The following is a 24,841-nucleotide window of genomic DNA, read 5'->3' as shown; positions in this document are numbered from 1 at the left end:
AGTTGAAAGAACGATATAAGGAATGCATGGTAAGTAATCATAGAAGTTTACGCAGCTAATTTGATGGTGATGGTGATGAATAGATGTCTTATCTACTGACGCACAGTTCGGTCTCGTTATCCTTTGAAAAGCACGCCCAATAAGTTCTGATGCGCTTGGACCTGACGCTCGGACATCCAAATCTTAACCTTTTTACAAGATATGCATGACAATATGGTCTGATTCTTTTGACCTGACAAAGAGCCTACAGCTGCCTCTTCGAAGTGCCAGTCATCCCTGTAGTCGATCGAAACATACATCAATAGCGCATCCTTACCAGTCAGATGGGTATAGTATAACATTTTAGCCAAAAAACGAGATTGTCCTGGAATGGCGTTGTGCGATAGTGGTTATTCGGCGGGTCTAGAATCTTTTACATCTATAACCCGTGCTTTCGGGCTCGTAGGTTCAAATCCTGCCAACGTCGAATATTGTTATGCTTTTTGGCTTATTGCACACCCCAATCGCAACACCCCGCAGGAGAAGAAGACGAGGAAGCCGGAATGAGTCAATCTTTCAATAAGGCTTTTATTTACTCATAACGTTGAGTGACTGGTGCTCTCCTACCATCAAGAACTACCAAAAGCGTTTCATCTAAGCTAAACACCTCATTTGCATATTATCTTTATGCATAATTGACCGTGATATCGGGTATGAGCTAAAATGCCTAATAGCCACTATTTGCCAATCGAGAGAAATTAATGCCACTTTGACTAAGATGCGCTCCGGTGGAGGGTTAACCGGTCGTGTTCGAGTTTCGACTTGATTTCCTTCTTAAAATCATATGCATCTAAGATCTACCCGACCTAAGTACTGCCGACTTCTGGTCTGAAAAAGCAGGTCAATATGCCTCGTAAACAGGCAGTTGATCAAGCTATCTACCGTGAGCTCTACTTGGACGACTCGTATTCATTTAATGCCGATATGAGCTAACTTTTGAATTTTGATTTATAGTGGATGAAGCAGAAGGATTCATTCTTGAACATGCCTTATTCTCACCACCTAGAACATGGCCTCCTCTTCCACCGGAACCGCAAGCAATTAGGTTAGCAGCGGGCCAAAAAAAGATGAATTGGGAAGCAGAAGTCTTGAATCATCCTGATGAACCAATTGATATCCCGATTCGAAAACATTCAAATAGGGAAGAAGGAGATGAAGATGCTGATGCAGATTCAGAGAGATGTGTGATATGTTTAATGAATATAAGAGATAGAACAATAGTAGGAGTATGTGGACATGAGTTTTGCGTAAGTCCTTCCCCTCCTTGTCAACACTCGTTCAAATAAATGCAAATGTGATATCTATGTTAGAAAAGCTAATTCGTAATGAGGATAATAGTTCGAATGTATCGGAGTATGGGCAAATCAAAGTCGACGATGTCCACTTTGTTCGGCAGATATGGCTCCTTTTCTACTTCATGATCTGGACGCCAGTACGCCCACCAAGGTAAGCTCAGCTGATGCTAGATAAGTCATTTCCGGCTGACGCGGGACTGCAAATAGTTTTACCTTCCTCCCTTACCTTCCCGTCCAATACTCTCATCTTCTCTGCCTGGCCCTTCGCGTAATCGACTTCCTGAGATTGTTCGAAGAGAAAGAGCAGAACAACGGGTGAAGGAAGAACCGGATGAATTGGACTTACAAGTCAAGCGAAGAAGGGAAATATATCGTTATGAGCTATATGTCAAGGTGAGAAGTTTCATACAATCGAATAAAATGATGTGAAGTGCTGACGCGCTCGGCTTGGTCAATAGCATATAGGCTCAAATCCACACACCAAATTTCGACCGAATCCTACACCTAGACAAATATGTGCAGACCAATCGTTGATTCAGAGGGCGACGGCGTTTTTGAGAAGAGAGTTGAGGGTATGGTCCTTAGTTGATGTCGAATTTATGACAACGTACATTATTTCCCTTTTAAAAACTATAGATATTCGTTCCGAACCCGCTATAAGGTTACTTGCTGATTATTTAGATTTAAATGAGGAATATCCAAACTCTGCTGAACATTTCTCTCATGAATTATACAGTTTCTTAAGATCACCTTTCAAGGAATTGCGGAAATGGGATGAAGTTATACAAGTGAGCTCTATTTAATCTTTCGTTTACTATTTCTTCCATTTGTTAAAGACTTCCATCTGATTCAGTACGATTCTATACCCTCTCATTCTCGCTCTCCCTCACCTGAATCTTCAAAGCGATCCAGATCACCGTCTCGATCGCCTCCACCCCGTCCTCAGTCTCGATCGCTTTCGCCCTCGCGCTCTATTAAATCAGGACGAGGACGTCAATGGTCAAAGAGAGATGTTTTCGTTCCTTCAGTCTCTCCAGATTCCAAACGATGGAACGAGAATGATTCTTGGTTGGATCCAGAATATGCAGCTTGGCTGGAAGAAGAGAAAAGACGCGAAGAAGAAAGAAGGGAGAGGAAAAGAAGTAGACGAACGAGCCAACATGATCGAGAACATAAAGGTCATGAAGAGTATGAGCAAAAGCCTATGCGTACTTGGGGTGAGGAGAAGAAGAAAGTTGAATTACTGCCTGAATCTGGTGGACCGCCTCTCAGAATGAACGAATTACCTGAACCTTCGAAAGAGATAAACCTACACGACGAAGACGAAAAGAAACCCGATTTGGAGAATAGAAATGGAGGATTATCCATAAGAGGTGCAGCTAAATCCACGACACCGCCAATACCGACTCAACCGAAAGCGCGTAGGAATTTACTAGAACGGTTGGCGAAAGAGAAAGCTGCTAGTGCGAATGTCGCTGTTTCTCCCCCATCTGCGCCACTGAACGGTGTAACAACCAAAAAGTTGAGCACAGAAGCTGTTAAAGAAAAATTAGCAAGATTAAAAGCACAAAATGCATCACTTATCGAAACAAAACGTGATGAAATTCCTTTAGCTTCGGGATCTTCCATGAACGGTCTTAATACTAGAGCTATACTGAAAGAGCGATTACTCAAGGAAAAAATAGCTAGACTTAAAGCTAAACGGGCATCAATGATGCACGCGAATGGTAACGAGCATGAAATTCATTCACCTTTAACCGATATGTCAAATGCGTATATGAATCAACAAGAATTTTCCCCTGGTCAAGATGTAAAATATTGCTCCGATCGAGAGGAAGAAGAATTTGATGATCATGAAGGTCAATCTGTAGATGAATTGAATAGAAAAGAAAGTATGAAAGAAATTCTGCGTTCAAGATTATCTAATGAAAAATTAATTTTCACTCGAAATGTTAATGAAAGTAAAGCTCAAGAATTAAGAAGAAGATTATTAGAAATTAAAGCTATTAAAGAAAAAGAACAGATAGATAATAATTATGGTGGAATGGATAATATTTTAATGAAAATGAATGTTGAAGAACGTAAAAAAGAAGTTAGACGTAGATTAATGAGATTAAAAATACTTAATGCTGAAACAGATCAAGAGAGAAAACAAAGGGAATTAAAAGAGAAATTAATCGCTAAAAGGAAATTAAGTGAATTGAGTTGAGTTGTATGACCAAGTATGTTTATATATCTACCAACATATATATGAAGAACGAATGATGCTCGTATGTTGTACAAATGATGATGGTCATGTAAATATGATCATTTATAACAAAGGATTCGTGTTTCACAAAATGATTTGATGCCTATCTCGTATCTTTGACTTGAAGAGATTTACATTGGCCATATTAATCTAGCGAGAATACATCTGCATATCATACATGTAGTATCTAGTGAATTTGCACCCTATTCCTCACCAACTTTCTGACTTTGAACTTCTCCGACATCTTTACCATTCACAACGGCTTGTACGGTAGATTTACCTGGAAGTACCATTGTAGGTGGTAAGTGTGTAAGAGGAGGAAGGAGAGATGCTGTCGCTTTTCGTGCGTTTTGTTGTAAAACCATACTGCGATAGTCAACAACTGTAATTAGCTTTGTGTGAATGCAAACGGATATACGGTATCACTTACTCCATGATTACGATAGCAGCCATAGTTTCTACAATAGGGACTGCTCTAGGTACTACACAAGGATCATGTCTTCCTTTAGCAGCTAAAACACCATCGGATCCATCGTATCTTGCTGTAGATTGTGCTTGAGCGATAGTAGCAGGAGGTTTGAAACCGATTCTAAAAGGACAGATGAAAAATTAGATACTGTGCATTTATTCCATTTCAAGCGTTGGAACTCACCTAAAGTAAATATCCTCTCCGTTAGAAATACCACCTTGAATACCTCCAGACCAATTCGTACTTGTTCTCAAAGTTTGTTCTCCTGTTCGAGAATCAACACCCTCGATGAATGGATCATTATGTATTGATCCTGGGAATGTAGTTCCTCTTAAACCAGAACCAATTTCGAAGGATTTAGTTGAAGGAATAGATAACATAGCATGAGCTAAAACAGCTTCTAATTTATCGAAAGCTGGTTCACCAAGACCAGCTGGGGCATTTCTGATTACACATGTCAATGATCCACCAAGAGAATCATCTTTGGCTTTTGCCGCTCGAATAGCCTATCATAACAAGCATCAGCTCCCTACTTTTAGAATTACAGTCCAATTTGTATGATGGGATAGGCAAAGGATGGGGGGAACAAGATTTGAATAGAGAGATAGCTTGAGAGAGACAAGGGACTCACCTCCTCCATCTTTTTACTGGTCTCTTTGTGAGGGCATCTTGTGATTTCCTTGTCGACTTGTTCTCTCGTTACGGTATTAACCAAATCCATATATTCTTTACCTAAAACTTCATCCTCTTCTTCAGCAAAAGGAAGAGCTACTTTCCCAACAGATGCTACGAAAGCTACGATTTCAATACCGTAAGCCTCTTTGAGGTACTTCTCAGCGATAGCTCCAGCTGCTACTCTTCCGATAGTTTCTCTTGCTGAAGCTCTACCACCACCTGAAGAAGCTTTTAATCCATATTTAGCGAGGTAAGTGTAATCTGCATGAGAAGGTCGAGGGTAAAGATCGGTTTCTGCGTAATCGTGTGGACGTTGATCTTTGTTTTGTACTAAAAGACCTATTGGTGTACCTAAAGTTACACCATGTTCTGTACCGGATTGAAGGTGTACAGTATCAAATTCGGATCGCTAAAATGACAGTCAGCTACACATGGCCGAGGCGAAGGGAAGGGCAGAGTAAGCTCACAGCTGTTGTGATATCACTTTGACCTGGTCTTCTTCTTGATAATTGAACTTGGATATCCTCTTCAGTCAATTTTAATCCCTAAAGAGTCTTCGATTTAGCAAAGACCGGATTTGATTAGTATGACGATAGAGAGAGCTTACGGGAGGAACACCATCAACGATACAACCAACAGATTTACAGTGAGATTCACCGTAAGTATGCACTCTATAGTTTTGACCGAATGAAGACATTTTGATAATGAGTTTATGTATATATATGATCAAGATGAAAAGATATTTAAGATGATATAATTCATTTCTTATAAACCGGATAATCTAGGAATTTTGGACTTTTTTTGACTCATCCGTGCCTAGATTGATTCCGTTTCATATCATCATCATCATCAGATCTTCAAACCTCAAAATTACAGCTTTAGCTGATTTCGTATGTATATTCGTTCATTACTGGTCATCATTAATTTAAAGAATCGCATCACAATGGCAAGACCTGGTCAAGCTGCTCTTAGGAGAAAGAGAGCAAGAGAGGAAATGGAAATTTCTTCCTCGACAACTAACTACCCGACATCACATTATGATTATGTCGATACCGATAATGTTGAACAAGGGGAGGTAGAGGAACAAGTAGCAGCGCAGGGAGACAATCCAAGATCTCAGTGTCTACCTGTTGGTATTCTTCCTGAAGATTTCGATGGGACACCTTTAGATGGTTCACAATATTTAGCTATGGCAAATAGAGATAATGCAGATTTGCCTTTTGCTAAAAGCGTGAATAACCCTTTTAAGATTGATCAACCTTCTACATCTATGATCAATGAAAAGAATAATGCTACTGCCAGTAGTAGTAGTAGCTCTCGACATCCCGCTTTACCCAAAGAAAGCTGGGAAGCTATTTTTCCATTACATTTTCAAGGTTACAGAAAGGTAATTATCTAACCATTTCATCATATTATATGCGACACAAGCTGATGATTTACACTGAAATAGCATATCCGATCGCAACTCTCTTCATCTGATTCTGATACAACACCATATCCTGCCGATTATCCTCCTTTACCACGTGCGACTGTCAGACCTGAATGGTACGCTTTTATCAATGGTTATATACCCCAAACGAAGAATAAGAAGGGAAAAGAAAAGGCCAAGCCGAAACCGATATTGACTGAAGAAGAACTCATGAATATCGCTCTTGGTGGAGAGGAAGCGGATATGGAGATAACTCAAGAAGCAGTAGAAGCTGAAGTGGTAGAAAGCCAGGTAGTAGTAAAGACGAGCAGGGGCAATGAGAAGCGAGTTGGAAAACCTAGAGAACCTTTATTGAGTGTTTTAAGGAATTTGACACCGGTACGTCAATTGAGGTTTTCACGCTTGGACTTTATACAAACTGACATCATATAACCTTACTCCATTAAAATAGTCACAAGCCTTAATCATTCTTTCTCATTTCTCATTATGGATAACGGAATCTCTTGAAAATGCTCCTCCGCCATTACCTTCTTCTCCCGAAATCCCGATCTCCATGCTGGATAAAGATCAATCGTTTATAAAAGCAGAAAACTCGATTAATAGTTCTAGTCATTTATCAACCAATTATTTTAATTGGATATTCAGTTTATTATTAATAATAGATGATTATCTTACATCAGATGAAATTTCGATATTAAGAGAATTAGCTAGGGCAAGTATGAAAGTTGCTGGACATCGTTGGATAACAGGAGTAGTAGGTAAAGATATAGGTGAAAATTGGGTATTGGGAAACGAATGGAAAGTAAATTCACTCAAACAAACAGGAGACAAAGTTGGAATTGAATTGTCTGTGGAACGAGGGAAAGAAGATCTGGAACAAAATAGTGATGGCTGCGTGAGCGAGAATCGGGTGGATGAAGTTTTAGCAAGAAGTTGGATGATAGTACATGCTGTCTCGGCAGGATGGGGTCAGAAAGACCTCTTGATGGAGTTGAATAGCCTGTTTGCATAGATCGCTAATTCATTCCGTCTTACAATTAGTATTTTGTGTTGTATTTTATGCACGGTCGCCAGATAATTCATTATAGAAGTTTTCGCTCTGGGTGAAATTGCTAGAGACTAATTTCGACATGAAAAATGGGAGACAGGAATTTAAATTTGGTAATTTGTGCTTGGTCTTCGCGATGATCAAATGTAATTAATTCTCACGGGCCTTAAAAACTATAATGCAGCGTATTTTAGACTTTCGGAAATAATTGTGCGACAAGCATTCTTTCGCGAAAGGATTATCTTCTTGAGTCATAATCACAGTACTGGTCTCGGAAAAGTTGATGTCGTCCAACAGATACTCAATCTACAAATTATCTGCGATCGAAAAATGTGAGAAAGTGAATTGGAAGAGATGGTGAAAGTTGATGAGATTAGATTGCGACCGACCAATAGAGCTTGAAGAAAAGCTGGAGGAGGTAAGGCAAGACTCAAATATTGCATTGATGTCAGAAAGGGATAACGAATCTTCAGCTACCGATGATGAAGGACCATTATCCCTCAAGTCCCTCAAGGGATACCGCGGTCATATTGAACTTGTCGTAGCATTCATCGCGAAAGACTGGTGCGACGTTCGTGGAGTTTGTCCAGTCAACGATTCATCCTCTCAGTAGCTTTGAGCTTGATAAGCTGATGTATGTTTTGATGAATATATGTACATTGTACGTTGTACAGAATACCTTTCACGTAGGGTGAGGTGAATAAATGCCACGTTGAATGATATTCTACTTAAACTCCGTAATTCCGCCTCGCTTTCTCAACCAGCCACCTTTGTCATTATACAGAAATGACGAGTCGCGACTGTTTTTACTTTTACTTTTTCATGTTCATCCATCGTGCTATTTCTTTCTCAATATCATTATTTGCCACCCATCTTACTTGTTCTTCTCAGATCATCATAACAATAACAACAGAATTATCATTTCACTCATCATCTATTTACCCAAGCTACAAATTTGAAAGACAGATCCGCGAAAAGTTATCATATTCCATCAGAAAATTCTTGTCAATCTTGACCACAAGAACGAAACAATACAATGTCATCAGCTTCTTCCACACCCAATAAATCAACTTCTGCAAGTCCCACTATAACGCCTCTACATGATCCAAGTCATCAAGCCAAGATTATGCCTCCTAGTAAACCTCTGGGAGTAGCTAATGGTGAGTAGGCAATTGTTTAACTTGGTCATGAATTGGTATCCGCCATTGAAGTATGCTTGTGACACCGTTGGGGGGGACCGTGCGAATAGAGAATGATGACAGGTTAGGGATGGGACAAAAGAAGATACGAGGACTCGACTCAATTGGAGGAGATATGCTGATGTACAACGTTATGTCATAGCAAACAAAATTGTCCCTGGCCAAATGACTGAACCTTCAGCAGCAGGTGCAGGACTGGGACATAAAGCTTTATTAGCCAAACGATTTGCTAAAGCCAAGTGAGTCTACAATACATCTCAAGTCAGGCGAAGTTTAGGACCAAGACAATTGAGAAGCTGATCTTTGGCAATCTTAGTAAACCAACTGTATCTCCTACAGATCAATTACAATCACCTTGTACAGCTAAATTGACAGGTGCTAAACAACGACATTTCGCAAAGTGAGTACGGGTTTTACTTCGTCATGCGCTTGGTTGAACAGACTGCTTTTTGGCCTTCATACCAATTTACATTCAATTGCATCACTGATTCAAGCTGACTTTGAACTTTTGGATAGGGGAAAACCAGCATCATTAGCACAATCATTTACAGCAATTAGGGATTCAGCGGGTGCAGCACCATCAACAACAAAAACCAAAACTGATTTCTAAAATTCTGCTGTACCCTCCCCAAATGATTATTTTTGTGCTTTCAATTTACTTGTAATTTACGTGAGTTACTCATACTCATGTATTAGTACTCAAAGGGGAAAAAGTCTGATCATATTTGGAAATCCTGGATAGGTCTTGAATTTATGATTTTACGATTGATTCGTCCTTCTTCCCAATGTTTCTTTCCTAGAGTGAAGTGCTTGTTATATTAATTTTCTATTTCCTTTCTCAATGGTAATTTTGTGCTTATATACGATATCGTTCATGCATGACTTATATAACGAACTGGGTTTTATGACGCAGAGGAATCTACTTTGAGTAGATTATTGCCTGACAGGTCGGATGGACAATTGTCCGATTCAATTCAATCATATCAGGGTCAACAAGTGACTTCAAGCATCATACCAATCTGCATACTTTTGTTCTCTATACCATATCTATACTATCCCGGTACTGCTCGTTGCAAATCCCCCAATCTAATGTCAGATCAAAAGGTGTCTTTAAGGAATTTGACAATGACATTATATCCATCAGCAAATTCTTCGGTAGCTTTACCACCTTTAAGCTATTGTCGTTGATCAACAATAAGGTCAGCTCAAAACCTTATTAACAGGTTAAAGTTTTGAAGACTCACATCACCTCGAGCAGCTAACCAACCGTGAGGCATATCTGGATAAGGTTTAAGTACATTCTTTCCTGATGCTTTGGCTTCTATAGTTTTGAAAATATGGTTCATCTGAAATTATGCGATCAATTATTTACCATTAACCCCCGAATATCATAAGTAGATGATAAGATTATGTACTTACAACTTCCATATCTTCACCACCTGATGGAAGGAGTAAAGCTGGAACATCAATTGCATCTGCATCTTCCTTAGCGGCGAATCTAAGATGCGAGCAGAACGCAAAATATAAGTTGGTCGACTCTCCACGCGGTGTATTTGCGAATCGATGTTGCTGCTTACGATGGATGACAACCTATGATAGCGTCACTCTTTGCATTACTTTGAGCACCTATAAGCACTTTGTATCCCCAACAATATCCTACAGTAGCAATTTTAGAATGATTAGATTTTAAAGATTGAACATATTTTGAAACTGGTTCTAATTGAGTTTGAATTCCACCTGGGAATTTACTAAACCATGCTGTTTTCTTTTCTTCATTACTATTTCAGAAAAAAAGAAATGTCAATAAACGTTCGTTTCTTCGAATGATGTAATTGCTGAAGCTGAAATTTGATAAATTGTGGACTTACCCAGGAGCGAAGAGATCAGGAGTAACATAATCACCAATAAGGAAATCAGGCATCAATACTTTGTATCCTTGAGAAGCGATTAGATCGGCACCTAAATGAAAAAAAAAATCATCAAGTTAAATACCGTAATTCTCACCAAAGGGAGGAATAATCCCTTACCTTGTAGAATTTGAGGTGAGTAACCAAAAACATCGTATACAATTACGACAGCGACCTTTGCATCTTCAGGACCAACTGAATAAGTCTTAAGTCCATTGATAGTGGAATAAGATCCCTTGGGGGAGTATTCAGCTTGAACAGGAGGGAGTTTACAACAATCTAAAATGAAATCGTTAGTTGAAGTATATGGATTTTTATATATATGTGTGATTACTCACCACCGGACATATTCTATGATTTTTGATTTATCTGCTGATTTAGTAGGAAAGTAGCTATCTGAATAACAAGGATGAAAGATTCAGCGAAAAGTCTTTAAATATCCTTCATTGATAGTCTTTAGCCGAGCCCGATCTGTCATCGGACAACAAGCTGTGATTTCGCGGAGAATATTGATGATCTCCTTTTGATCTGATTCGATTAGAAAGACAATTATTTTCAACTCACTTCGGCAATATTTGAACAATACAGATTTTTTGAGTTCACCGAGGTTTAAGAGAAGAAGAACAAGAAGAAGCAAGAAGAGTCATTCGTGAAAATGAATTCTGCAATGATGATGATGATATTTAAACGACGATTCCAGCTCATCACTCCTCTCCTCTCCGTCATCCTCGGTGAATGAAATCTCATTTTATTGGTAAGCTATCCCGAAGTAGGATATCGGTGATGTCCGATAATGTTTATTTTAAGATCAAAATCGAATGGGATGAAAGCCGATCAAATGCGGAACAAATCCGACGATTGAAAAAACAATAATAAAATTGGAATCTAGGAAAATGTTGATAACTCATATAAGTCAAGATATACATTATCGCTGTATTATTGATTGTGAATATGAGACTCAACATGAATCGAAATATCGATCTTGACAGAATTTGAAATTTCGGACAAGATTCATAAATGAGTTTGGAAGATTATGAAACGAGATGAACACGAATACTACCAATAACGCTTCTTTTGTACCGGGAGAAGCGATCGAGGAATATGATTCGTCTCAATCTGAGGTCGAAGAAGATATAGAAGGGGAACGATCAACTAGACTTCCGAATGGAGATATTCAAGGTCATCATGAAGGGAATTCAATTTTAAATACAAATCAACCTAGCGATTCCAATTTGACACCAACAACGGCAACAACAACAACAACAACAACAATACCTTTTCCTCCAATTCGATCAACAATAACTACAAATTCAAATAAACCATATTCATCTTTCTCAAAATCAACAAAAATCTTAATTGTAATTTTAGGTGGATTAGCAGGAATTTTTAGTCCAATTTCATCAAATATTTTCGTACCTGCTATACCAACTTTATCTTTAGCATTTAAAAAAACAGAAAATCAAATTAGTCAAGCAGTTACAATTTATTTAATTTTTCAAGCTATTACACCTAGTTTTTTAGGTTCATTATCTGATTCTTATGGTAGAAGACCAATTTATTTAATTACTTTAATAATTTATTTAGGTTCAAATATTGGTTTAGCATTATGTTCAACTAATTCTTATTGGTTATTATTATTTTTAAGAGCTTTACAATCTACTGGTGGAAGTGCAGTAATTTCAATTGGATATGGTATGTTAATTTGATTCTTTTACTAGAAACAAACAAACAAACAAATATCTTTAATATATTAAAGCTTATTTTTGATTTGATTTGATTTGATTAGGATGCGTAACGGATGTTGCTGAACCTAGAGAAAGAGGAAAATACGCTGCTGCTTTTCAAGTTGGTGCGATGAGTGGACCAGCATTTGGTCCATTATTAGGAGGTGTATGTTATTCTCGATAAATCAAGTAGTATGATTAAAAATTAGGCTTACCTGAGTTATACTGTAGGTTCTCACACAGACATTAGGTTGGAGAAGTATTTTTTGGTTTTTGACAATTGCTACTTGTGTGGTATTGATACCTTTAATTTTGTAAGCGTTATTCTGTATTGTTCATCTGTCCCGTTCGTACGAGTGAAATTATGATACCGAGGCTTGTCGAAGAAGGGCATGGGAGATGAGAGCGACGCATATAGTGAAAAGTAGTGCGTAATTGAGGAATCATAACTGATAAGATGGCATTTGTCACTACAGATTTTTACCTGAAACACTTCGTTCACTTGTGGGAGATGGTTCGATCCCACCACCACCCTTAAACACATCGCCTATTATACTACTACAGCAAAGAAAAATGAGGAGAGATCTAGCGGAAAAGGGAGAAATAGAAGTAGAAGAAACGATTGAGAAACCACCTAGAAAACCTGTAAGTAACATGTCATCTCTATTAGGTACGGACACATCATGGAGGGGTATAAAGAAATGTAATGGACTCTGTGGGAGAACGGTAAATCTGCGTTCTGCGTTTAAGCTAACGAGCAGTATTTTCGTTATAGTACCAACCTCTCTCGGCATTTATGATACTCCTTACACCTGAGATATTTTTGATTTTCATATTTGCTTCTTTACTGTATTTAGAGTTCTACTCCATCTTGTGAGTCATGTTTGAATATCCTTTCAATGTTTTTCCGGATAAATCTTCTGATGATGTTGTTTATTTGACGATTATAGAACTGTTTATTCAACTGCTTTAAAAGATACATACAAATTATCAGAATTACAAATTGGATTATGTTATCTGTGAGATTATTCATTTTGGAAAGATCAAATCCTTGAAAATGTAAAGCTGAATTTACGGATTTTTTTCGAATAGTCCGTCAGGAATAGGTACAATCATTTCTGCTCAATTAAATGGTAGACAATTGGATTTTTGGTATCAAAAAGAAGAGAAAAAAGTAGGAGGTGATTATAGGAAAAAACCTGAAGAATTTGATATTGAATATACGAGAATAAGATGTTTAGCACCATTCGTTATGTAAGTTTATCAATATTTTTTTGATTTACATCAATGAGATTTATTCTGATATTGGATGGGGTTTTTTTGGGATATAATAGGATGTTTTTAGCTTCAGTTACTTCTTTAGGATGGTGTCTTCAAGTTAAAGCTCCATTACCAGCTACTTTAGTTGTTAATTTTTTTATGGGTTTAGGAACTGGTACGATTGGTACAGGTATGTCATGATTTTCTAATCGAGATGACTGAAATTTGGATTCAATTGACTATGAAATATAGCTACGGTATATGGACAAGATTTAAAACCAGGAAAAGGTGGTGCTGTTTCCGCTTCTGTGAGTCTGATATCAGTTCTTCTGCAAGATTTTACTTTTGATAATGACACCTTTTATAATTTAGCTAAATTTAGTTAGATGCATATTTGGTGCAATCGGGGTAGCAGCAATGTAAGTGATATATCATATTGGGTTTTACGTAGTAGTAGAATAGGGCACAGAAAAGCTGATATATTACTTGGGGGGTATCATAGTCAATCAATTTATAATGCTATTGGAGCAGGATGGACATTTGTACTTTTAAGTGGAATTTGTATTTTAGGTATACCAATGCCTTTCATAGTTATTAAAAAAGGTAAAAGTTGGAGAAAAAGAAGAGAAGATAAAGCTGCAGAAAAAGAAAGGATAAAGAAAGAGAGTTCTAGGGTGTAATAATGATGTGTTGAATATCAAATAACTGAAGAACCAATTTTGAATGTTTTGTTTTGATATTGTTGTATGCATGATTATTAAATGTATATATGATTTTGGCTCCATCGATTTTTACTCGTAATAGTGAGTGAATAACCAAAAACCCTGAATAATTAATGTCGATTAAATTGCATTACCGAAAAAGGTAATTTTGAATTAGAAATAGGTATGACGAAAGGAAAGTAAGTTGAACATTACTTAAATCGATCATTTCAGTTTGTCATTTTGACTTTTTATCTATTCCTTTATCTTTCATATATCAATCATCCACTTGATCACAATCAATTAGATATATCTAGTATCCTTACCAAGTTACTTGTCATTTAATAATTATCATCAATCCTTTCAACTTCTGCGTAATTGACCATCATGCCTCCTAGGAAAAGTGCTTCTTCTTCCGGAACTACTTCTAGATCCAAGAAAGCAGCTGGATTAGCACAAGTAAGTGCAATCCTCTTAATATACTATATAGATTCCTTTACAATTGAATCTCATATGAAAATCAATATTGATGATAATTTTGAATTAGCCAACATTAACATTTCAATCAGCTCGTCATGGATCAAATTCAAAACAAACAAAATCAAAACTCAGTACAACTCTATCAAAAACACCTTCATTAAGTGAAATTGATATTCAACCTTTAATTAATGAAAGAGAAAAAGAAAAAGAAAAAGATGTTAAATCAATTGAAATTGAAGGAGGAAAGAAAAATAAATTAGATGTTAAATCGAAATTATGGAAAGGTTTAATTAAAGATGCTAAATTACAAATGGGTGGATTAGAACCTAGTGAGTCATTTTTAACATAAAAATGAGAAAGTTCACAATGTTATCTGAATATTGTATAAAAGAGTTGTTGGATATTGTGAATGAAGTAAATCAATGCTGATTCATTTGTTATTTATTATAGTTCATGCAGGTCCAGATACACATAATGACCTTCATCGTGAGTTATACAAATTGTAGATTACTTAACCTAAAGTAATACTTTGAAAAATGTATAGCTCATTTCATGTTTCCTTGTATTAGATGTTCTCCGAGTATTTGATATGACTTCTTCATATGGCCCATGTGTTGGTATAACTCGATTACAAAGATGGGAAAGAGCTCAAAAATGGGGACTAAATCCACCTGAAGAGGTGAGTCATCTTTTCATATCTTAACTCCGTTTCTTACTCTACAGGTTTGCCTGCATTCAAACGAGGCAATGAAGCTGATGAGATATTTTGCAGATTCGTGATATTCTCATTACCGAACAAGGTCAAGATGACGTGAGGTATAGAGAAAATGTTCTCTATGGTTGGGTTTAATCGTTCATTAGAATCGTTCATAACAGCTGGTCTGTTTTTCTATTGTATTCCACTTAGAAAGGTTGTATAATATTGTGTTTATATTTATAATAATGAGGAGTTACCTCATCCCGTATTCAGAGATAGAACTCGAAGGAGAATCTCGTACCAAATTGTAGCGAGAAGATGTGTCAAGTGTCGGGATAAAAAATTTGTAGACAAGAATGGTCCCTATGCATATATAAATATATAATATATACACCATGATGTGTGACTTTATTTCAGGATTGTCCTTATTTTGAATGGTATCAACACATCAAGATATGATGAGCAGGAATACAAGGTGGATACCCCGAAGCCAAAGCGCGGGTTTACAAGGGGCAACATACCAACTTAAGAAATAAGAGTGATCGATACAAAGTAGGGGAATCTTTTAAATTTAAATTACCGAATGATTTGAGTGATAGATGAAGCGGAATTCATCACCGGGCACCTTTATAGTTATCTCACACGACCATCATCTATATTTAATATCATTGTCATTGCCATTCACATATTTGAGTAGAGAACACTGCTGAACACCCTTTATCCGATGCAGGAGTAGAAGTGGGATTCGATTTACTCACGATACTGACGATATTGAAGACAAGATGGATACTACTTCACTTCAACCTTCTTCACCCAAACAGGGTCAAGCAGGACAAGTAGGATCTCAGCAACAATCTGATAGTCCATCTCAATCTCCAATTATACCAACATCAACATCAATATCAATGAATCAACAAAATGATATAAAACCCAATATCATTGGCGATTCAACAAAATCTACAATCAATGGCGATTCAAATAATCAACATCAAGTGCAGTCTACCATTGATATTCAAAGAAAGGAATCTTCTTCTTCATCATCAAATGATAATACATTAAATCCTTCCAATTCTACCTCACAAGCTAATATTCAAGAATCAAATACATTGATTTCACAATTTCAAAATGATTTAATGGATAGTGAAATGACAGATGGAAGTGAATCAGCAAAAAGACCAAGATTACGTTTAGCACATGCATGTGATAGATGTAGAAGAAGAAAAATTAGATGTGATACACAACATCCTTGTACACCATGTCAACAATCTGGAAATCAATGTACATTTGAAACTCCTTCTAGACGTACTGTTAAACCAAAAAAAGATCATTCTACAAAAGAATCTCATCATCATCAACAACAACAACAACAACAACAAAATTCTACTTCTTCTTCTTCTAATACTACTACTACTACTAATATTATAGGTGGTGGTAGTGGAATTAAAAGACCACATTCTCCATTAAGAAATACATTAGCTTCTTTAACTTCAGGTGGTGAAGGTAATTTAGAAGCTCGTTTAGCTGCATTAGAAAGTATGTTACGTGATGTACCACCAAATGTACATAATGCTTTTTTATCTACATTAGATGCTAGATTAGGAAGTGGAACTGGAGTAGGTATTAAAGAAGGTGGTGAAGGTGTTGGAGTTAGTGTTGCTGTTGAAGCTCTTGCAAGAGGTACAAATACTACTTCAAATTCAACAAATACATTCTTAGGACCATCTGGATCTGGAAATACATCATTTGGAGGAATTTCAGCAAATGATTTATTAGCAGATTTAAATTGGAATATACCATTATCTGGATCAACTTCTTCCGGCAATCAAAATGGATTAAATAATTTTAGTAGTAATAACAATAATAATCCGACTAATGGAAGTAATTCAACTTTATTACCAGATTGGAATTCGTCTAGTAGCAACAACAATAATAATGTTAGCTCGAGCTCGAATGGAGGAGCATTAAGTAATTGGTTGGCTGGAATTGGAGTTGGACCTTCTTTGAACAAACGAAGAGAAGAAAGAGGGATGGATGAGTTGGCTAAGAGAATGGAAGGTATGAGTTTCTTTTATGAAGATGAGATTGGTCAGGCTAAATGGCAGGGTGAGTACGGTGCCTCTCATTGGATAAAGCCATCAAGTGAAGTGATATTGTGAATAGACATAGCTGATTAAACTATGTTGATAATGCCTTAGGTGCTACCTCTGGATTCCCCTTACTACACCTACTTACAGCTGCCAACGCTCAAAAAGATACTGTCGACGATTCATCGCATGATCCCTTACCAGATGTCCTAATTTCACCTGCTCATTCCAATTCTAATTTATCCACTTCACCAGCAAATGCCAATGGGAATGCGCCAAATGTTTCACGTCGAGTGAGCTCAGCATCTACCGCATTAGGTTCTTCTGCAGTTAGATCTTCGTCTGTTCCAGCTAAAGGTCGATCATCATCCATGGGTATTGGTGGTGGTGGCGGAAATCGAAATCGAAATTCTTCTCCAATGGGGAAACGAAAAGAAAGATTTTTCCCTGATAGAACACCAAGACCTCATCAAACATTAAATCCAGAAGCAAGTTGGAAAGTAATAACAGGAGTTATACCACCTGATTTAATGGATACATTAGTTAGATGTTATTTATCAACATCACATTTATTATGGCCTTTTTTACATGTTCCAAGTTTTTTATCAGATTATGCTAATCCACAACAATGGGGTGAACCTGGATTTACATGTTTTATAGTTGCAGTTTGTACATTATCTTCAAGACATGTTGATGATCCAAGAGTTAGAGCAAATTCAAATGATCCTTCAACAGCTGGAAAACAATATTTTGAATTATTTAAAAGACTTAGAGATTTACCTTCTGCAGATAGACCAACATTATATTCAATTCAAGCTGCTTTTTTAGCTGCAATTTATGCTTTTGGTTTAGGTAATTTAAGTAAAGCTTTTTCTTTACAAGCTGAAAGTATTACACTTTGTTTAGATGGTGGATTACATAGAAGTGTTGATGGATATGATCATTTTGATGCTGTCGAAAAAGAAACTAGAAAGGTATGTGTGAATTTGATTTTATCGAATACTGTTTTTTCCAACGTAAAAAGAAGATCTTCAGCTGATTTGATATTTGAAATGAAGCGAACTTTTTGGTCTATATATTCTTGGGATAAACAATCTGCTGGTGAGTTAGAGCTTTACGAAGTTTGATGAACTTTAACGAATCACTAATCACGCTACTTTTTTTTCGATGTAGCATTATTTGGTCGACCACCTATCATCCACTTAAGAGATTGCGATGTTACAGAACCATTAATAGTTGATGATGAAAATCTTGATGCGGAAGGAATAAAAGATGAAAGTATAAATTCACAATCTAGAATATGTGCATTTGTGGCTGCGATAAGGCTACATGTGATTTTAGAGGTTAGTTTTTTATTTTCTTTTTGACAATATTTCAAAATTGTCTTAAATCAAATCGGAAATACTAAATCTTTTTTTTTTCTATATAATGAAATAGGGAGTAATAGATTCAGCTACTAGACCATCATCTTTTCCTACTTCTCCTTTTTTAGCTAAAGCTGCAGCTACGATTGCAAGAAGATCACCACAAAATGAAAGTTTACAAGATGAATTAGGATTATTAGAAGAATGGTCTAAGATTTTACCGAAATATTGGCATTATGATAGTGAAACTGCAGCAAGTAGGGATCCTATTAGAATCACTCAAGCGGAAAGATTACATTGTGTGAGTAGCTTTTATGCGGTATCCTAACTCGTTACTATTCTGTGGGTGTGCACTACAATGCTAAATGTGATGATTTTAAGCTCGAACATCTTGTTAAGATGATTATATACCGACATAGATTCTCTGGATTCGTAGCTATGCCTGCATCTACCCAAGAAGAAAGAGCGAGACACCTGGACCTGTGTAGGAAGGCTATGCAATGCGCTTTGACTATTATAGCTGATCATGTGCACATTGTGAGTCGACTACATCAAGGAGTTATCTGTACAGAGGATTTGAGTTTGTATGACAAGAGTGACGCTGATAGTTTGAGATGATGATAGTCACAAAGAGGAATGATGACTTATTGTAAGTTTCTCCGAGTTGACTCTGACCAGACGAAGAATAATGCTGATTCTATATTGTTATATAGACGGTGTCCATGTGATTCATCAACTGGCCCAAGCTGGTCGTACCCTTGTCGCGGTCATTCTCAATTGTCGAGACGCAGATTTCCGACCTATAATCGCACCTTCCATCGAAGGTCTTCGGTCGTGCGTTGGCTTGCTTAGACGATTTAGTGGAAGATATCTTTGTGGATTGAGATCTGCAGATATCATAGACGAGTTCTGTAGAAGTGAGTGTAGAGTCGATCTCAGATAATCTTAGATTTATACACCGCCCCTGTCCTTCTCTCTAATCCTTATTCTGTCCTGCGATGACAACTCTCACTGACTCTGCTTCCTTGCAGTCTGCAATATCCCCGTCAACTCCCCTAGAGTGCCTGACTCCACTTCCCGACCATCACCAGCATGGTTACGACCCGTACCCAAACGAGTCTCCTTATCACAGAATGACCTGTACGGTGGCTCTCCAGGAACAGGAATGATGGATTTCAACGCAAATAACAATACTTCTTCATCTTCTTTACCTGGTCAAATAAATTCAAACAATCCATCTGACGCACTTTCTAACGACCTTGACGCATTGTTTAATACTTCAGCATACTTTGATATGTCAGCTATCGAAGCAGGAACAACTTCAAATACAAATAACAATAATAATAATAATAATAATAATTCTTATTCAGGAAATGATTTTTCTTCAGCTGGTATACCAGGAATGACTAATTCTGGAGGATTAGGAGAACCTTCAGCACCTTATGATAGATTCGAAACTCTTACTCCTATTACAGGAAATATTATGTTAACTGGAACATCATATGATCAAAATAATCATACTAATAGTAGTAGTGGTAGTGCAACATATGATAATAATACTGGATTTAATATAAATAATAATAATGGAAATAATGGAAATCAAGGACAAATTAGTTTTGATTATGGATTAAATGGAATGGGTTTCGGAGGTGAAGCTTTAGCTACTGAAGGTATGGATAGTGTTTCTGATGGATTAAAAGGAAATAATCCTAATGGAGGATTGTGAGTTTGGTTTTTTTTATTTTTTTTCTTTTGTCCTCTTTCCGGATTTTCTGAGAAAGTTACCTTCAATCATTTATTTGTAAAAAAGCGAAATATATAGCTGATCTTCAAAATTTTAATAGATCCGCTGCTACTATTCTTAGTTTGATGGAAGAAGGTTCATTTGATTATGGAAGTATATTTACAGATCAAGCTCCTTTACCTATGGATGTTGAACAGAATTTATAGCGAAGAATAGGAAAGTATCGCGTTTAGATATAAATACGTGTTACCGTTAAGATGTGTGTTAGTTGACTCCATTCTTTTTTTTGGGATTATTCGTTTCATATTCATTATACGTTTTTATTTATTTGTACTATTTTGTATTTTTTGTTCTTTGTCATTTGTATTTGATATCATATAATAAACTTGGGAAATTACTCATGAACGCCATTTGTTGGTTAAATCTTGTGAACAAAGTGAGGCGCTGTGTGATAATAATGTCGATCACTCAGGGCTCAATATTATTGCGTCATGATGACACGTTTAAAGGTTTTAGAAAGAAAGTAGTACGTACGGGCCGCGATTAGTCTTTGGTGGAGCGGGAGAATAAGAACACATGATATAGATCTCAAACTTATCCTGATTCCCAACTGGCCAGCTGGTCAAAAACATTAAGGGAAAATGATAAATAATGGGAAAGGCAAGAAGGGAAGAAAGAGGAATTAATATTTTGAAAAAAGGCAGCAAACTTGGGAATTGACGGAGGTAAATTTGTTTATTTGTATTAGAATATATAATGGTGGGATGATGACGACGGAATAAAATATTTTCGAAAACGCGTCAGATAAGAAAAAATAGTGTGTATATTTTGAATTCTAGACTAAAACAAAATTGGATTTCGGATATAAAAAGTTATAGTTTGTTTTATTTTGTAAAGAAAGGTTTTGTTCGTAGAAGTGGAAAGGGGGTAGATAAGAGGGTTAAAAGGGTATGATATCATTTTTAAGTCTTTAAAAGTCGCTAAAAAAGGTGGTTTTTTCCCTTTGTTTTTATTTTTTTGCTCATGATTTGAATTGACTTGACTGACATGTTATTGACCCCGGTAACGAGCTTAACTTTTTATCTTGGCTTAGACTTAATAAGTGAAAGGAACAACCATTTTTATTTTTTTAAGTTTGTTTCCTTTGGGGAAAACCCTTTATATCCATAAAATTCAACCCCTTAAAGGAAGGTGTGAGATCATAATGACGATTATCAAAGGAGGCGGTGGATAAGATAATGTTGTTTGGTGTAAGAGTCTACATATATTTGGTACTATGAGAATGTAGTCGTATGATGATGGTTTGAATTACTTTTACTTATATAACTAAAACAATTGGGAACAATATATTCATGTTTTAATCCTTCTTCAAGATAATTAAACGATACAGTGAATTAAAAGTAAAACTTAAGCTAATAAAAGCAATCCATTACAAACCGAATAAATCAATTCAATTTTCAAAAATAGAATAAAATGACAAATCAATTGAAATCAACTCAACGAATAAACGAAAATGATATTCCTCATACACCTCAAGAAGAAGAAATTCAACAATTTTTTAATTCTTCACCTATGACTTCACCAAATTTAATTAATAAAGAATTAGATTGTAAGTTTAATTTCATTCATCATCTACTGAAAATAAACAATTATATAAAATTGATATTTAATGATTAATGTTTTAGTTAATGATATTCATAATAAATCTGAAGATAAAAAAATATCAAAAGAAAAAAGAAAATATTCAAATGGATTATATAAATGGACTCAACAATTATGGCAAAATAACATAGAGTAAGTCTAATTCAATTCATTCGCATTCGCATTCGAGTTCGAATTTAACTAAAGATTCAATAATTCTATTAAGAAAGCTAATGAAAAATGAATCTCAAATAGTTCTAATAAACGAAAATTATCTACTTCTTCTGTTCAATCTAATCAATCTACTTTATCTCTTGAAAGTTCAAGTTCTGAAAAGATGTAATAACTTTCTATCAAGAAGGCATCACCTCAAGTCTTAATAACGCAATAGAACCAACACCATTTGTCAATCTGTTCATTTTGTCCTAATTCATTATTTGTAGTCCCTCTTAAAAATACGTGTGAATGTCTCTATTAAGACTGTACAACTACCTCTTGTATCTATAGTGCATTTCTTATTCCTCAAACATGTATATATTTAGTATGACATGGACATGTATAGATGCCAATACTCTTACCCCTTGTTTGAAAGACGAATACATTTTACATTTTACATTGATCTTATTACAAATCCGATATACATTAAAGGCCCGCCAACTTGCTTGTCACAATTTTACAATTTCGCTTTCACTGCTTTACCTTGGGTAAATTTGTATCCCGTTTCAATTTGTTCCTTAGCTTCTTTGATCATATCATCAATAATTTGCTTGGCAGGTTTGACATCCTAAAGCGTATTACAAGTTATTAGCACTCTTCAAACCTGATGAAGAAGCTGGTGAATCTGTGTCATGGCATTGAAAAGCTTTATTTACCTTGATTAAAGCGCTGACATCTCCCATTAACCACATTTTACCCTCGATTGACTTTTCAGGGTGTTTCTCCAGTTCAACATCATGTGGGATTTTCCCTTGTTTCGTCAAGCTCAAACTATACCGCCCTATCAGCGTACTGCAAAAGTAAGGTGTATGAGAAAGCCCAGTCGGAGTGGAATTGACTCACACTTCGTCTTGTCGCTTATTCCATGATTTGACATAATCTGTTTGTCTGACTCTTAAAGGTCTTCCTGAATAAATTAGTGTTGTACCGGCATCTCCATGATCCGCCGACAAGATCCTGGTAAATTGTATTGTCTAATTAGCTTATGCAAAATCAAAATCAGACATGGCAGATTGTTTTAACATACAACTCTTTATGTTTCTTGGGAGCAGACGCCTCAGTAGAAGCTACGAATCGAGTACCAACCCATACACCTTGAGCACCAAGCATGAGTGAAGCAGCAAGACCTCGACCATCATATATACCTCCAGCAGCGATTACGTGGACCTGATCGCTCTATCAGCAGAGGACAAGGTAGATGATATGTGAGGTACTCACTGGCTGACCTGTCAAAGGTGATTTTCTACCTTTACATAAATCGACACAAGCAGGTATGAGGATCGAGGTTGCTGTAGAGCCAGTATGCCCACCTCCTTCACCTCCCTGAATCACATAGACAGGTCAGCTGAGGCAGCGTCTTGACGATGACGGATCAATAGCTTACTTGGGCACATATGAGGTCAACTCCAACATCAAGGGCCTTCGTTACATGTTTGGGAGCTCCAACCATCTGAGTTGAATCTTATAAGCTATCCTGCCTGAGTCGTGATGATAAGAAAGCTCACATTCATAACCAGTATACCGGCTTTGTGTAACTTCTCGACAACCTCTTTAGGCGGTACACCAACAGCACAAACAAATAATTTAGCTTTTTCCTCGATTATGACATCGATTAATTCGTCAAGTTTTCCTTTTGTGTAATCGTAATTTGTGGCTCGAGCTGTAGCTGATAAAGAGGGGATAAGTAGATCGACTCCGAAAGCTGAGCAAAATAAATTGAAATCAGCACTGTGTTCCTACAGCTTTGATCTGAGTAGAAGTCTCGATGAGATTGAGTTAATCGATACTTACGCAAATCGGGCTTATCCAGTGATTGCTTCAATTCCTTGATAATTCCTCTAAGGTGTTTCGGACTGTTAAACAATAGAATAATCAGCTGATGAGGTATTCGTCGGATAGTAACTTGGACTCACGTATATCCCAGACCACCTATCACACCTAGTCCACCTGCATTAGACACAGCAGCTGCTAATTCAGGTCCAGCAGCAACGTTCATTCCTCTATACAATCGATGTTATTGAGTGCAATATCCTGAAGAAACTGAGAAAGCTTACGCGAGTAAGATTGGATGTTGTATACCGACTATCACACCATGGTGATTAGCTTCTATTGACAGACTGCATTCGCTGATGAGATGGCAAAAGGTAAGGCGACTCACATATTTCGGTTATTGGGGTTGTGATGATTGACATTTTAGCTATTGAGAGAGTTATCCAGATGGTAGAAATTGATCGATGAGATGATAAGGTGAGCTAGTACAAAAACAAGTGAAAAGGGAAGAAAGGAGTGATCTTATGATCAAAGATATATTATATATGGGCTAAGTATTATGTTAATGTAGCTAGGGAACAGCATGCTTCGACTTTTAACATCGTAGTCAGTTAGACTACTCCGGCATATGTTTATAATGTCAATACCCGGTTCCAATTTCCGACTAATCCGGAGCGAAGCATTTTACAAATAGTTGCACGCGCTGCATTTGTCGTAATCAAATTCATTCCCAAATTACATGATATGATGAAAAGCCTTATTGGTAAAAAGTCAACCTACCCTCAATTTGCCACTGAAAATCAGATTCAGTCACCATAAAGGAAGGGTTGCTAGACAATCAATGAAAATCA

At 36.7% G+C, this 24,841-nt stretch overlaps 10 protein-coding genes across 10 annotated transcripts; 7 read left to right on the top strand and 3 right to left on the bottom strand.

Annotated features, from left to right (window-relative positions):
* Positions 1-885: 885 nt before the first annotated feature.
* I206_102950 (uncharacterized protein) lies at positions 886-3,543 on the top strand (the record flags this gene model as incomplete). The annotated part of the gene is made up of 6 exons (XM_019155051.1): positions 886-922; positions 994-1,286; positions 1,378-1,485; positions 1,542-1,727; positions 1,793-2,122; positions 2,188-3,543. 6 exons carry the CDS (start codon positions 886-888, stop codon positions 3,541-3,543), a joined length of 2,310 nt encoding a protein of 769 aa, XP_019012454.1.
* Positions 3,544-3,785: 242 nt separating this feature from the next.
* Positions 3,786-5,423, bottom strand: I206_102949 (chorismate synthase; the record flags this gene model as incomplete). The annotated part of the gene is made up of 6 exons (XM_019155050.1): positions 3,786-3,948; positions 4,013-4,171; positions 4,235-4,557; positions 4,683-5,135; positions 5,194-5,271; positions 5,334-5,423. 6 exons carry the CDS (start codon positions 5,421-5,423, stop codon positions 3,786-3,788), a joined length of 1,266 nt encoding a protein of 421 aa, XP_019012453.1.
* A 246-nt stretch (positions 5,424-5,669) lies between these two features.
* I206_102948 (uncharacterized protein) lies at positions 5,670-7,167 on the top strand (the record flags this gene model as incomplete). Its single annotated transcript, XM_019155049.1, has 3 exons — positions 5,670-6,113; positions 6,177-6,533; positions 6,607-7,167. 3 exons carry the CDS (start codon positions 5,670-5,672, stop codon positions 7,165-7,167), a joined length of 1,362 nt encoding a protein of 453 aa, XP_019012452.1.
* A 1,072-nt stretch (positions 7,168-8,239) lies between these two features.
* Positions 8,240-9,012, top strand: I206_102947 (uncharacterized protein; the record flags this gene model as incomplete). Its single annotated transcript, XM_019155048.1, has 4 exons — positions 8,240-8,363; positions 8,545-8,641; positions 8,719-8,802; positions 8,919-9,012. The coding sequence occupies 4 exons, from the start codon at positions 8,240-8,242 to the stop codon at positions 9,010-9,012; spliced, it is 399 nt and encodes a 132-aa protein (XP_019012451.1).
* A 487-nt stretch (positions 9,013-9,499) lies between these two features.
* Positions 9,500-10,657, bottom strand: I206_102946 (uncharacterized protein; the record flags this gene model as incomplete). Its single annotated transcript, XM_019155047.1, has 7 exons — positions 9,500-9,577; positions 9,647-9,748; positions 9,822-9,900; positions 9,980-10,180; positions 10,271-10,361; positions 10,430-10,588; positions 10,648-10,657. The coding sequence occupies 7 exons, from the start codon at positions 10,655-10,657 to the stop codon at positions 9,500-9,502; spliced, it is 720 nt and encodes a 239-aa protein (XP_019012450.1).
* Positions 10,658-11,352: 695 nt separating this feature from the next.
* Positions 11,353-13,973, top strand: I206_102945 (uncharacterized protein; the record flags this gene model as incomplete). Its single annotated transcript, XM_019155046.1, has 11 exons — positions 11,353-12,001; positions 12,096-12,199; positions 12,265-12,347; positions 12,510-12,678; positions 12,809-12,906; positions 12,984-13,052; positions 13,126-13,287; positions 13,368-13,483; positions 13,546-13,601; positions 13,666-13,712; positions 13,796-13,973. The coding sequence occupies 11 exons, from the start codon at positions 11,353-11,355 to the stop codon at positions 13,971-13,973; spliced, it is 1,731 nt and encodes a 576-aa protein (XP_019012449.1).
* Positions 13,974-14,381: 408 nt separating this feature from the next.
* I206_102944 (uncharacterized protein) lies at positions 14,382-15,324 on the top strand (the record flags this gene model as incomplete). The annotated part of the gene is made up of 5 exons (XM_019155045.1): positions 14,382-14,453; positions 14,542-14,803; positions 14,925-14,960; positions 15,044-15,153; positions 15,247-15,324. 5 exons carry the CDS (start codon positions 14,382-14,384, stop codon positions 15,322-15,324), a joined length of 558 nt encoding a protein of 185 aa, XP_019012448.1.
* A 629-nt stretch (positions 15,325-15,953) lies between these two features.
* On the top strand, positions 15,954-20,569 carry I206_102943 (uncharacterized protein; the record flags this gene model as incomplete). Its single annotated transcript, XM_019155044.1, has 10 exons — positions 15,954-17,274; positions 17,367-18,229; positions 18,314-18,356; positions 18,429-18,598; positions 18,693-18,920; positions 19,001-19,156; positions 19,244-19,268; positions 19,333-19,536; positions 19,651-20,341; positions 20,464-20,569. 10 exons carry the CDS (start codon positions 15,954-15,956, stop codon positions 20,567-20,569), a joined length of 3,807 nt encoding a protein of 1,268 aa, XP_019012447.1.
* A 1,267-nt stretch (positions 20,570-21,836) lies between these two features.
* Positions 21,837-22,347, top strand: I206_102942 (uncharacterized protein; the record flags this gene model as incomplete). Its single annotated transcript, XM_019155043.1, has 3 exons — positions 21,837-21,972; positions 22,049-22,157; positions 22,260-22,347. 3 exons carry the CDS (start codon positions 21,837-21,839, stop codon positions 22,345-22,347), a joined length of 333 nt encoding a protein of 110 aa, XP_019012446.1.
* Positions 22,348-22,677: 330 nt separating this feature from the next.
* I206_102941 (uncharacterized protein) lies at positions 22,678-24,412 on the bottom strand (the record flags this gene model as incomplete). The annotated part of the gene is made up of 11 exons (XM_019155042.1): positions 22,678-22,788; positions 22,877-22,991; positions 23,064-23,177; positions 23,248-23,387; positions 23,439-23,543; positions 23,605-23,670; positions 23,726-23,922; positions 24,012-24,073; positions 24,134-24,220; positions 24,275-24,302; positions 24,379-24,412. 11 exons carry the CDS (start codon positions 24,410-24,412, stop codon positions 22,678-22,680), a joined length of 1,059 nt encoding a protein of 352 aa, XP_019012445.1.
* Between the last annotated feature and the right edge of the window lie 429 nt (positions 24,413-24,841).

The sequence above is a fragment of the Kwoniella pini genome, chromosome 3 (genome assembly GCF_000512605.2).
Source record: "Kwoniella pini CBS 10737 chromosome 3, complete sequence".
In the NCBI taxonomy this organism is placed as follows: domain Eukaryota; kingdom Fungi; phylum Basidiomycota; class Tremellomycetes; order Tremellales; family Cryptococcaceae; genus Kwoniella; species Kwoniella pini.
This window is presented reverse-complemented; position numbering and strand designations above follow the sequence as displayed.